Source organism: Phocoena phocoena, chromosome 2, assembly GCF_963924675.1.
Source record: "Phocoena phocoena chromosome 2, mPhoPho1.1, whole genome shotgun sequence".
Classification (NCBI taxonomy): Eukaryota; Metazoa; Chordata; class Mammalia; order Artiodactyla; family Phocoenidae; genus Phocoena; species Phocoena phocoena.
This window is the reverse complement of record NC_089220.1, coordinates 63,478,010-63,491,948: the sequence shown is the minus strand read 5'-3', so window position 1 is coordinate 63,491,948 and position 13,939 is coordinate 63,478,010. Positions and strand designations below refer to the sequence as shown.

The following is a 13,939-nucleotide window of genomic DNA, read 5'->3' as shown; positions in this document are numbered from 1 at the left end:
GTCAATACTTATTCAGAGGTAGACTTTATAGACAGTTCTGCATAGGAGTAGAGCCATAAAAATTGCAGATCAAACAAATCATGAATAGAAAATATAATGGCAATACAAATGTCAACAATTACATATGTGTTTCCTTTACATTAGCTGATTTTCCAATAAAATTTCCTTTTGACCTCACTGTTTGTCATCAGGATTTCCAAAACTACAAAATTCACCTGCTTCAAATCCTGAATTAAAAAAAGCTTTATGTCTTGTATTAAGGTCAGAATTTGGTCAATAACACTGTGATGTTATTGGTCATTAAGAAAACCTAAAGGCTAAAAGAATGAATATACGTTACATTGTCTCTCACAGATAATCCATCTTTAGTGCTCATACTTGTCATCAGAAAATCTTTAGATGTATTATAAATGGATTTACCCTTCTGTCTTCCCTTTAGTAGAGTTTCATTTAATTGACTAAATCATCTGAGATGACAATGAGGACCACATTGCTAAAATGGCCTTGATAAGGGACCTATGGTGATTAGCACTCAAGCTAGAGAATATATTTTGCTTGAACTCAGCCTGTAAAATCAAAAGGCAGCTGACATTGGCTACATACTCATAATTATCCTATTGCTTCATCGACCAGGCATAAAGGAAATTAGCTCAAATTATCTATGGGCAACCATGCTAACTGAATGGAGGAATGTCCCATTTTTTTTCTACCAAGATTCTGCTATCAAGATGTCTCTAAATAGTTATCTCTTATTGTAAATTTTTATGGAATACACTAAAGTATTGTTTAATAGTCCCATCTCATATGTGGCAAAATTCACAGAGAGCATTATTCAGGAAGTCAAATCAACCTTTTAATATAAATGCTTAACAATTCCCCTGATTGAGGTAAATCCTAAATAAAACAGTGAACATACTGTTCTCTGTATTAAAAATAAAAAAGAGTTTCCCCAAGAATCATTCCTACATTAATATGTATCACACGCTGACTCTAGATACTTAACTGTATAGAATTTAAAGAGCAAAATTTCTAGTTCAAACCAATTAGTGAAATTTAAAAACTAAATTTTATTTAACTCTGGTCTAAAAATTGTCAGATAGGAAATGAAATCAGTGGTAATATTTTCAATTTAAAGTATTAATAACAACAATTGAAGTAATTCCTTAGGTGGGGGAAAAAAATTAGTGCTATTTAGTATAATTTCTTGGAATTACAGATACTAGTCAATGAAATCTGTAATGCTCCTAAATAGCAGGAGAAATCTAAAGGAGTAAAAAGCAAGATAGATTGGTGGGGTGGGGGCTGCAGCATTTTTAAGGCCATCAGAAACAGGATACATTAAAACAAAGTTGTTCTAAGACAACTGATGATGTGTTGCTAGTAGTATATGACTCAAAAATCAAGTAATTTTATAACTGTAAAAGCCAAGTAAAGTTAAAAATTAACTAATCAAAAATCAGTTTCACTACAAAGCTACTATCAGCAAGCAATAACACTGGATTCTGACCTTTGGTGTCAGCATCAGTTATTTGCTCTTTGGCTACTTCCTCTTCTTCTTCAGCTATCGCCTGGAAGATGGCAGTCAGGAAGAAAAAAAGCAATTCACATAGTGGGCCTTCACTGTCATTTCCTACAAGAGCTTCCTCTAACACTTCTGCGAATAAAATGTTTAAAATGAATTTAAAGTTCTGGTCATGTACTGAAAAAACAACTCCATTGGAATAATAAACATTTTAATCAACAATAGCCTGTGTAACTATTTTCTTAACTGCCCATTTATCAAAGTAGAGCCAAGTATTATTCAAGCCAAAATCAAAAATAATTTATAATGATTACAATAAAATACAATAAAATCATAAGCCAAAATCACTGCATTCAAAGAAAGCCAAATTAGTCTCAGTAGATCGATACAGTATTTCATCTAAGTTTAAATTTGAGATGCAAATTAAGGCATATATTAAAAATCATAATTTTACTCTAACTTGAATAACAATGCCAAAGATTTGTTATTGTTGTCCCACTGTTCTGAAGACCTATGTGGGACATTACTGTTTACCAAATAGTGCACATAAGAGGTAATCATCAGCATTAGGTGTAATCCTAAAATTGTGTTCAAGTCACAAATGTTTCTCATCTAATTCATCTAACCTAAACTTCTTACCTAAACCAGTGTTGTTTAGACCTTCTTGATCTGTAAGGCACAATGATTCATGCTTCACCTAGCTCATAAAGAAAAACTGAGGGAATGTGAAAGCCCTCCTGAAGAATTTACTCTTATTAAAGTAAGAGTGGCATTATAATTCTGTCTTTGAGAATCTTTATTTGGATCTTAAGAAAATTATTTTGCTATTGGTCAGCTAAAAATCTAAAATGGGATCCAAAGCCCTTCTCATACTAATTTAGCTCTTATAAATGATGTAAATAAAAAGTAATAGTATGTAAGTGCAGAGGCAAAATAGAATCATAAATTAAAGTTAGGCAATAACTTGTCTCCAAATACGGCTGTCAATTTCTCCCCTCCCTGCACTTACATACCACGCCACCCTCAAGAAGTAGAGTCTATTCCTTTGCCTCCTTGAATCCCAGTAGGCCTAACTAATGGAATATGGCAGAAGTAAGGCTTGCGAGTTCCAGGCCTGGCCTTTAAGAAAACTGGCAGTTTCTGCTTCCAGACTCTTGGAGCACTCAGCTGCCACATAAGAAGTGCAGGCTACTCTGATGGAGTGGGACGCCATGTGGAGGAGCACCGAGGCATCAGGCACGTGTGTGAAGAAGCCATCTTGAACATCTAGCCAGATGAGCCTTCAGATGACTTCAGTCCCAGCCACTGTGTGACTGTAATCACATGAAGGACCTCAAGAAAGGACTGGAGAGCTGGGTCCAGTGACTCCACAGAACTTTGAGAGAGAATAACTTGTTCCTTTAAGCCACTAATTTTAGCGTGAACTACAACACAGCAATAGCACTTGCCTAGGGTAACTCCCTCAGGAAACTCATCTTGAAGATCAAAAAGCTCCCCAAATGCATTAAGGAACTCCAAAACCATCAGAGCATCACCAAAGATTTCAGGAGGTAGTCTAGTTTTCACTGGAGTTGGTTCTGGAAGTTCCTGCAAGATTAAACAATTTATATAACTATTTGAACCAAGTACAGGAAATTGTAAAAGATAGATATGATATACTCTTTACCTAAAAGAATAATTTCATGTAAAGAATTATTTCATGTGGTTCTCAACACTGGATGTTTATCATAATCCCCTTTGGAACTTTAAAAATTATAGATGCTGTGGCTTTATTCCAACTTTACTAAATCACAGTCTCTAGGGACTTTTTCCTTCATCAAACTAAGAACATATCTTTAGGCTGAACTATACTTCTGACTACCTTTCCTAGTTAAGAAGGACTCCTAACCTCGATTCTGAGGTCAAGGCATTAGCCATGTCAATATGATCTTCAATGCAGTATTTTCCTTAGGATATGAAACAGAATTAATCCATCATCTATTGACTTAGAAATGGTTCCTTATAAACCGAGATGAACGAGTTTGGTTTGGATACTTTGGTTATTTCTGGAGATGAGCAGAACCTTTGTCTAGCAATCAAACTAAATGTACGCCTGGCCCCGGTGGTTACTGGACTACCAAGGATAGCACAGATGACCAACTATTTCCACAGAATAAGAATCATTATCAAAGCTTGTTATAAAATACTAACAATGTTACTTTGGAACTCTAAATATAAGCATTTGCTTAACTGGCTATTTCCTCGGTTACACAGGTGTGTGAAACATCACAGAACATGCTCATACCTTAAGATCATCACATTCCATATCTTCTCTAGGTTTACTCCACTGTTTTAAGTATTCCATATACTTTTTCTTTTCTTCACGCAATTTCTCTCTTTCCTAAAACAAAAGGTTAATAAAAATTCTTATAAGAAATTTATAAGGCAGCATCAGCATCACCTCAGAACTAGTAAGAAATACAATTACTTGAGCCCTACCTAGACCTATTGAACCATGAACTCTGGGTTTGGGACCCAGCAACTGATGTTTTAATAAGCACTTCTGGTGATTCTGATGCACATCAAAGTGTTAAAACCACTGATGAAAACAATGCCTGCCTGACAGAACTGCTACAAAGACGAAAAATGTTCAACACATAGCAGCTCCTGGATAAATATTAATTCAATCCAACCCTGTCTATAGCAGCTCTCCCTCTACTTTAAATCAATTAGATCTTAACTAAAGAGGTAAGAAGTTATTAGAGTACCTAAAATAAAACCTCCTCTTATATTTGTAATACATTTGTTTTCAAGATTCATTTAAACCTGACTAACTGCCTAGAGACACACAGAGGGGACAGTATACAATTGGTGAACTTTTCGCTCACTCCGTCTTTTGAAACCCTTACTTCTTGTGTCTGGTATTTGAAACTGCAAGATAAATACTGACCCTAAAAAGTCTCTAATAAAGCAAAATGTAAACAAAATATTTTATTATAATTATTTCCAATAAATATATGTTAATGTATGTAATAATATATATGTTTAATATACGTTAATATTCTTTCTTTGAAATTTAGTAACACTGAAAATAAACAGATACACGCTTATCAAATTTAACATGAAACAACTAGATAGTTACAGAACTTATTAACTGTGCTTCGAGCAGTCTGCTGAAATAAGCTCCCCTTCCCCGCAAATAATTCTTGCAGGATGTAACGAGATGGGTATTTTCATTCACTGTTGCTAAGTGAATATACATAAGTACCTCTGGCAAACAAATACTTATGTCCACCATGTATAGAAAGTTTTAAAAATGTTCTTACCCTTGACCTATTATTTCAGTTCTACAAATTTATCCAGAGACACAATCCAAAAAGAGGAAAGACTTTTGTTCATAAATTTGAACAAAGTATCATTATTTATGAGCAAAAATTTTTAAACGTTTACCTATATCTATTTGATTAACGATTATATGCAGTCACTAAAAATTCCACCTCACTTATTTAGTTTATTTAATACCATGATGGAATGTTTATAATGTTAAACAAAAAATATATATACAAAATTATAAATACTGGATCTTATTCTTCAAGGCCCAGAATAAAGACTAGAAATAAATTAATCAAAGTATTAATGCTATCTCTAAATGTTACCATTTACATTACAAGTGGTTTTTTTTTTCTTGTTTTCTACATTTTTCTGGAGTAAACATGTATCAGACACTCTCTACTCCCACCCAAGGCGCTATATGAAATAATTCGAGAAACACATGCAATTTAAATGAGCACAATGTGTAACACCTAGGCTACTTGTGAATATCCCAGAAAACCAATGACAATGACTGACTTTAGAAGAAACTAGCTATAGAATTCTCTAAGGAATATCTACCGCTGAAGATTATAACCAAAGATTTGCTGAAATACCTATTATCACAGATACCTTATTCTTTAAGGAGAATAGGAACACTGCACTAATTCTTATTAATCATGCATTTTACTGTACTTTTCTAACAATGTATTTTACTTTTGAAAGTTTTACATATATTGTCTTCCCTAAATATGGAAGTCTAAATAATGAAGAAAATCAACTTTAGAATTGTACTTTAGAAGAGGCTTTGAGGTGTAAAGGCATGCATATATGTTGAACCTTAAATCATTCATTAAATCTTCCAAAGCAAAAGGGAGATAAACCAGTACTGTTTATCAGTGCTCTATGCAAACTATAAATGTAAATGAAAGTGATAAAAGCATTTGAAAAATTAACCATGAATTTAAGTATATAAAATACTATTAACTATCTGTGGAGGGAGTAACTAATATACTTGAGTATACCTTTTCTCTTTCTATTTTAAGCCTCTCTTTTTCTTCTTTCTTCTTCAGTCTCTCTTCTTCAACAATTTTCTTCAATTCTTCCTTCTTTTTCTCTTTATCTTCCTTTTCTTTTTTCTTTGCCTCTAGGGCATCTGCTTTTTCTCTTTTTAATTTAGCCTTTTCAAAAGCTGTGGAGAAGGTCAAACTTAGAAAGGTACACAGACAGAAAATAACACATTTTTTTAATGTAACAAAAGAATCCCTGAAATATCTTAAGGTTAAATGAGATCAAGAGAGACTCCCAGGGGTTGTAAATTCCTGGAGGGAGTCAGCAAGTGCTTAAAATGGGAAGAGCAAGTTGGCTGTGTTTAAGACAAACTACTGCGGTGGGACAAACAGATATACCTGCCTTTGAAAGCCCTGCTATTCAAAGTGTGGTCCTAAGACCAGCAGCAAGGTATCACCTTGTTGCAAATGCAGAATCTCTTCTCCCACCCAGGTCTACTAATTTAGAATCTTCATTTTAGTAAGATTTGTAAGTGATTCCTGTGTACAGTCACATTTGGGAAGCAGTGTTTTATAAGGCTGTAGGAATCAAACAAAAATGGCCCAAAACAGTTTGAAAGCCCTAGAAACTGCCAACTTGTGCTTAATCTAGCATTAGGTCAGTTCAACAGGGGATATGTTATGCCCTGAAATACTGTTTTAAGAGATAAACAGAGGTCTCATTTAGTAAAGAAATTAATTATAATCTGAGGGAAAAAACTATGCTTAAGAAAAACAAAAACAGAAATATGCCATTTTAGAAACACCCCCTGCCTGGGCACAGAGAAATATTCTTTCCTATAACTAACAGTTTTTGGAGAGAAACAAGGTGTTAAGAAGGCAGACAACAAATGAAGGTGAAGGAATTGGAGAACTAACATTTATTAAGCCTGTTTTGTTTGCCAAGATGTTTGGTATATCCTTTACATTAAAACTCACCCAGTGATTTCATTTCTTGTTTCAAAAGTTTGTCTCTTTCTTTAGTAGCTCTGTTCCTATAACCTGCAACAGTCTGTTTATTAGCAATGCTGTCCTCCTAAAAAAAAAAAAACAAACCAAAAACAAAAACCCAGAAAACTAAAGTTGTAGAACCACTAAAGTTGTAAACTTATGGTCTGCTTTGTTCTTACAGTAAAAATAAAAAACAAAAAATTCAATTATACTTTATACTAAGGTTTTATTTAAAGTATAACTGAACATTTATTAACTCTAATCATAGTAACATATAGAATATGAGTTAATCCTATAGTTCTACAAATTACTACAAAAACCTCCCAGGAAAAACAACCAGTAATATATAAGAGGAGCCTTAAAAATATGCATTAGAAAAACAAACAAACAAAAATCTTCCAGGGTACTTTATAAATTAGATGGTGTAGACGTCAAATAAGAATGAGACAGAGAAAAGACATGTCAGAGACATTTTTGTAGCCAATATTAAACATGTCAAAAGTTTATTTTTACTTTATTTCTTGGGAAATTAAGGTCTCTAGCCTGCTTAATTGTGATATCATTATCTCGTACCTTTTAAATGATCTTTACATTTCAATTCCATAATTTATTCCCTGTATTTCATTCTGCTTTACATTTTAGTGATTGCTTATAGGCTTGCTTCCACTTCAGTATAAAATCCCTGTGGCATGAGAATCATGTCTAATTCACCCGTGAAACTTCTACAAGCCGCATTGCTAAGCAGTTATTAACATACAGTACACACCTTTTCTGTGTGTGAAGGAATGTGTTCCTTCTTACAGGCTACAGAGGGGAAGGGAGCCAAATCCCACTCTTAATTGTGGTTAGTTTTATTAAGAACTACAATGTAGTTTTTATCTATTCTCTACTTACCTGACTAATAGATACTCGTTTGGGAGGTCTCCCTCTTCTTCTGTTAGCCAGACTGAAGATAAATGTGGGTGGATCATCAGGGAAAAAATAAGAAAAATCTTGTTCTGCTATTTTATATGTTGAAAGAGATGATGCCTTCATTAAAAAAAAGACACAGGGTACAATAATAACACATTAGTAAACCATATATAGATAAGCTCTAACATGTCATATGATTACTGTTAAAGACCAGGTCAAAACCATTAGAATTTTATGTGTATTATGCAGTAACATATATTTTATTTCTTGATCCTTTAAAAAACTATATAGGGCTTCCCTGGTGGCGCAGTGGTTGAGAATCTGCCTGTCGATGCAGGGGACACAGGTTCGAGCCCCGGTCTGGGAAGATCCCACATGCCGTGGAGCGGCTGGGCCTGTGAGCCACAACTACTGAGCCTGTGCGTCTGGAGCCTGTGCTCCGCAACAAGAGAGGCCGCGATAGTGAGAGACCCGTGCACCGCAATGAAGAGTGGCCCCCGCTTGCCACAACTAGAGAAAGCCCTTGCACAGAAATGAAGACCCAACCCAGCCAAAAATAAATAAATAAATAAGCCAAGCATTTGAAGCCCTTTAAAAAAAAAATATTAAAAAAAAAAAGATATAATTAATCAGATTTACCATAAATAAAACAATTCAAAGGATTGCTTCACCATAAAGTACTCAAGAATGCTTCAAGTTTCCTGAATTCTAAAACTATCTCAAAATTACATTTATACAATAATCTTTTTTGTTTGCTTTTGACTAATTTTGTATGAGATTTCCTATGTAAATAAAAAATCCATATATTTAATATTAAAAAACCCATTGTATTAAACCAATATATTTTTAGCCATTTCTAACTGCTGAATAGATTTTCCCCCCAGTTTGGAGTGATAACTTAGATACTTTATGTATCAAATTTTAAAGTTGGTCTGGATAAAAGCAGAAATACTGATCAATTTCTATAAAGTTTCAACTCAAAATTTATGTTTGGAGAAGTCAACCTCATCTTTACCATGAGTGGTGTGGTTCTAGGATAATTTGCTAAAATCAAGAGTTTCTCTCCTTCTACTTCGTATTTGGAACTTGTTCACGTTTCATCCATGTCCAACTCTAAACTTCTTCTTCTTTTTTAAATATATTTATTTATTTAATTGGCTGCATCAGGTCTTAGGTGTGGCACGCGGGATCTTCGGTGTGGCATGCAGGATCTTTAGTTGCGGTGCGTAGGCTCCAGAGCGCGGGCTCCCTAGTTGTGGCGTGTGGGCTCTAGAGTGCGTAGGCTTAGCTGCCCCGTGGCATGTGGGATCTTAGTTCCCCAACCAGGGATCGAAGCTGTGTCCCCTGCATTGGAAGGCGGATTCTTTTTTAAAATAAATAAATTTATTTATTTATTTTTTGCTGCATTGGGTCTTCGTTGCTGCACGTGGGCTTTCTCTAGTTGTGGCAAGTGGGGGCTACTCTTCATTGCGGTGCGTGGGCTTCTCATTGTGGTTGCCTCTCTTGCTGCAGAGCACAGGCTCTAGGCGCGTGGGCTTCAGTAGTTGTGGTGCACAGGCTTAGTTGCTCTGTGGCATGTAGGATCTTCCCGGGCTAGGGCTCAAACCCATGTTCCCTGAATTGGCAGGCGGATTCTTAACCACTGCACCACCAAGGAAGTGGAAGATGGATTCTTAACCACTGAACAACCAGGGAAGCCCCTACACTTCTTATTTTTGATTAAGCAATTCTGAAGATTACTTCTGGTCTAATGGCCAAGATCATCACTCTTTCTCTCCAAAAAAAAAAAAATGCCATTTACAGAAATACAGAAAATGTGATGATACAAAATTTTAAGTTATTAACAAAACAGGAATGCTTCTACTTGGAATTCAATTTTCTATATAATATTTTTACTTTTGGTAGAACATAGCTGTTAACACCTAAAAGTCAATCAGTTCTGGCCATCAGAGTAAATCTAGAGTCCATTAAGATTTTACATTAAAATAAATTCCATTAAGATGGCTGTCTACTATCCCACTTAAAAAAACCTGTGAATGTAGAGAACTGCCCTTTAAGTATGAATGGGTGGTTTCTTCTCAAATACATACCCAAAAAAGGTCAAAATAGGTTTTAATATATTAATTGCCAAGGTGTCCTCATTCACACACACAACACACACAATAAACAAAAATACCACATCTTTCTGTTCTTGCAGGTACTCGTAACAGCAGTCTACACTCACACACAGGTTATCAAACTTTGTTGTTGTTATTTACTTATTTATTTGGCTGCATCGGGTCTTAGTTGTGGCATGCAGAATCTTTCATTGTGGTACACAGGCTCTCTAGTTGTGGTTTGCGGACTCCAGAGCACACAGGCTCAGTAGTTGTGGCACACGGGCTTAAGTTGCCCCGCGGCATGTGGGATCTTAGTTCCCCGACCAGGGATAGCACCCGCGTCCCCTGCATTGGAAGACGGATTCTTTACCACTGGACCACCAGGGAAGTCCCCAAACGTTGCTGTTTTGAGGGGGTGTGTGCGTGTGTGCAAGTATACTAGAATATCCACTAACCATCTTTCATTACACTCTAAGAGAAAAATGCTTACTGTCACCTTAACTTTCAATATTTATTAAGTAAAGTTGAATTTCTTTTCATGTTTACTGACTTTGTTTTCCTTGGTGAATAACTGCTGATGTCCTTCAACATTTTTTCCCTAATTAGGTTGTTTTTGTTCACTGATGTGTAAGAGATCTTAGAAAGTTAAGCTGGCTAGTTATGATACACATATGCAACTACTCACATATTCACTGACTGCCTATCAAGTGTCAGGCACTGTTCTAGCCACTTATCACAAGTATCTAAATCAACTTTTTGCAGGCATCATTCTACATGGCTACCTGTTCAATACTATATAGACAGAATGCTTAAATTATGTTCTCTTATCAAAGACAAATATTTTAAAAATTATTTATTTCAGATGATTCTTATGTGTTTTCAAGTTTTAATACTTCATCCACTGTGAAGTTTGATCATGTCTGTCTCTTTTTCTAATGGGGTGCTTATGTTTTATAATTGATTTGAGCTCTTCACTGTATTCACTGAAAGTATTTTTCCTCCAGCACTTGCCCTTGAAATATATTCATGACATTTTTAAACCTACATAAGTTTATATTGTCAAATCAATCTCATCTTTGGTACTTCTTTTCTACTGCTCCTTCTAAGTACTTCAGCATAAATGACATTAAGAATTACCTCGAGGGAAGACATATGGGAACATATGTATATGTATAACTGATTCACTTTGCTATAAAGCAGAAACTAACACACCATTGTAAAGCAATTATACCCCAATAAAGATGTTTAAAAAAAAAAAAGTTATCTCATGTCCTGTTTTTTTTTGGAGTTAGACCCAACTTTATTTTTTCAAATAGTTAACCAAGGGTCCCAGTTCTATTTATTAAATAATCTATCTTGGTCTCTAGATTTGAAATGCTACTTTTCACATAGAGTAAATCATCTATTCTTTTACTTCATATCTTTTCTTTTGATGTAACATTTACATATGGTGAAATGCACAAATCTTAAGCATACAGTAGCTGATTTTTGACACATGCATACATCTAACACATTCTTTTGCTTTTCTACTTAGTGTCTCTCTCCCAGTATGAGTTAAATATTTCTCATTAAAAAAAAATCAGTTTTAGTTTCACCATTTAACTTTTTACTTAGCATACAATGTGAGGTTTCTAAACTTGATTTTTTCCCTCTGAATGGTTATGAATAAAATATAATCTATCTGCTTAGTATTGGTCTCTGAGATTCTTTTTATTATATATATATTGTTTTCCTATCTAGTAGGATCTATTTTAGCACTGTTCTTTGAATCTGTTTTTGTGAGCCAGTACTACACTATTAGAAAGCACTAGCTGCCCTACACGCATAACTTTTTTTTTTTTTAGCCACGTGGCTTGCGGGATTTTAGTTCCCCAACCGGGGATTGAACCCACGCTCCATGCAGTGGAAAGGTGGAGTCCTAACCACTGGACCACCAGGGATTTCTCCCCATAACTTTTCTTTCTCCAAGTTTTCCCTCTATTCTCATCTGTCTTGGTTGACCTTTTTTTTTTTTTTAGCGGTACGCGGGCCTCTCACTGTTGTGGCCTCTCCTGTTGCAGAGCACAGGCTCTGGACGCACAGGCTCAGCAGCCATGGCTCACGGGCCCAGCCGCTCCGCGGCATGTGGGATCTTCCCGGACCGGGGCACGAACCCGTGTCCCCTGAATCGGAAGGCAGACTCTCAACCACTGTGCCACCAGGGAAGCCCTGGTTGACCTTTTTTACACAAGGAAAAAAGTGGAAGTACCTGACCCACTTAGCAATTCTAGCAATTGCAAAAAACAGTATTTAATCCAACGAAAATTACTAAAACTGGCTCCAGATAAAAAGAGAGCTATTTTCAACCAAATTTGGAGTAACATTTCTACAATGTTACAACTTTATAACATCGCTCATTTTTCTTTTTTCCCCTTCTTTCCAACAAATAATATCACTGTTCCAATTACCTTAATTTTAATGATTCCATCTTGTGGTTCACAGTGTTGCTTCAGAAAAAGCTTTAGTTTATCACGAGAAAATAGGTGTTTTCTGCGGCTACAAGGGGAAAAGGAGGAGAAAGAAGAAAGTGTTAGTATCAAAGAATTCAATCTGAACTCCATCATCTCTTTTGAATGCATAACCTCAATTTCAAGCCTAGGAAAAGAAGAAAATTTCATTTTCCAATAGTAGTTATATAGAAGTTACGAGAAACTTCAAATAGAAGTATTTATGTAGAATGTTATAAAATCAGCTTGAGTGGATCTACCATAAAAGTCCATTACAAAAACAGCATACGGGGCTTCCCTGGTGGCGCAGTGGTTGAGAATCTGCCTGCCAATTCAGGGGACACGGGTTCGAGCCCTGGTCTGGGAAGATCCCACATGCCGCAGAGCAACTGGGCCCATGAGCTACAACTACTGAGCCTGTGTGTCCGCAGCCTGTGCTCCGCAACAAGAGAGGCCGCGACAGTGAGAGGCCCGCGCACCGCGATCAAGAGTGGCCCCCGCCCGCTGCAACTAGAGAAAGCCCTCGCGCAGAAACGAAGACCCAACACAGCCAAAATTAAATAAATAAATAAATAAATTAAAAAAAAAAAAAAAACCTTCCCTTCCCCCACCCCCTGCCATAGCACTTTGACCTTTAAAAACAAAAAACAAAAAAAAAACCCAGCATATGCATTTGTTAATTAGGAACCAGTTAGAAATCAAATAAACCTCAAGGAAAATATACCACAGAGTAAACCAAATTTTATAAAATTAGATGATCATTCCTACAAGTATCACCATTAAAACTCTTAACATAATTAAAATTCGTAGACTACCAGATATTATCACATAATACTATGTAAATCAACATTCAAAAGGATATTGTGAATAGAACTGAACATGGGTTTTTATCAAATTCTAAAATATTCTGTATTTAAACATCATATGGCAGCCAACAAATTCATGGGATTAAAATTAAAGAGAGTTAGAGTTATTATGATTTTAAAAATACACTATTTTTCATTTTCACTTGCTCTCAAATTAAAAAACAGCACCACCACCACACACAGAGCAGAACAAAAAAATAACACACAAGTATTTCTGGAAAGGTTCTGGAAAGAAAGCAAATGTTTGAACTGAATTTAAAGTATTCCTTTCAAAAAAAAACCAAGTTAAAAGCTTCTATGAGTAAACAAACAATATAGGCGTTTTTAAGTAGTAGCCCTCCCCCAAATATATATTTTTTTCCTAAACTACAGGAAGGACTATACGAATAAAAGGATCTGAAAAAGGATCCCAGCACCATACAGTAGCTGAGAAGGTAATTATGTTTTGACTATTGACTAAATATACTAGTCCTCAAGAATTGTATTGTCCTACCTGGCACGTATTAGCCATATATTTATTTTTTAAGACTTTTTCGATGTGGACTGTTTTTAAAGTCTTTACTGAATTTGTTACTATATTGCTTCTGTTTTATATTTTTGGTTTTCTGGCCAAGAGGCTTGTGGGATCTTAGCTCCTGGACCAGGGATTGAACCCGCACACCCTGCATTGGAAGGTGAAGTTTTAACTGCTGGATCACCAGGGAAAGTCCTTGTTTTGTTTTTTTCTTTTTTTTTAAATAAATGAAATTAAAATTAAAACTTCCGT

The 13,939-nt window shown here is 35.5% G+C and overlaps 1 protein-coding gene across 3 annotated transcripts in view; it reads right to left on the bottom strand.

The window, feature by feature from the left end:
- The window catches only part of BAZ1A (bromodomain adjacent to zinc finger domain 1A), a 94,700-nt gene that overhangs the window by 36,693 nt on the left and 44,068 nt on the right, over positions 1 to 13,939 (bottom strand). For all 3 annotated transcript variants that reach the window (XM_065900787.1, XM_065900797.1, XM_065900807.1), the window contains 7 exons: positions 12,269 to 12,356; positions 7,705 to 7,839; positions 6,799 to 6,895; positions 5,836 to 6,002; positions 3,807 to 3,902; positions 2,971 to 3,109; positions 1,508 to 1,654 (listed from right to left, as the gene is read on the bottom strand). In XM_065900787.1, coding sequence (XP_065756859.1) covers positions 1,508 to 1,654; positions 2,971 to 3,109; positions 3,807 to 3,902; positions 5,836 to 6,002; positions 6,799 to 6,895; positions 7,705 to 7,839; positions 12,269 to 12,356 — 869 coding nt within the window. The remainder of the gene's footprint in view (positions 1 to 1,507; positions 1,655 to 2,970; positions 3,110 to 3,806; positions 3,903 to 5,835; positions 6,003 to 6,798; positions 6,896 to 7,704; positions 7,840 to 12,268; positions 12,357 to 13,939) is intronic.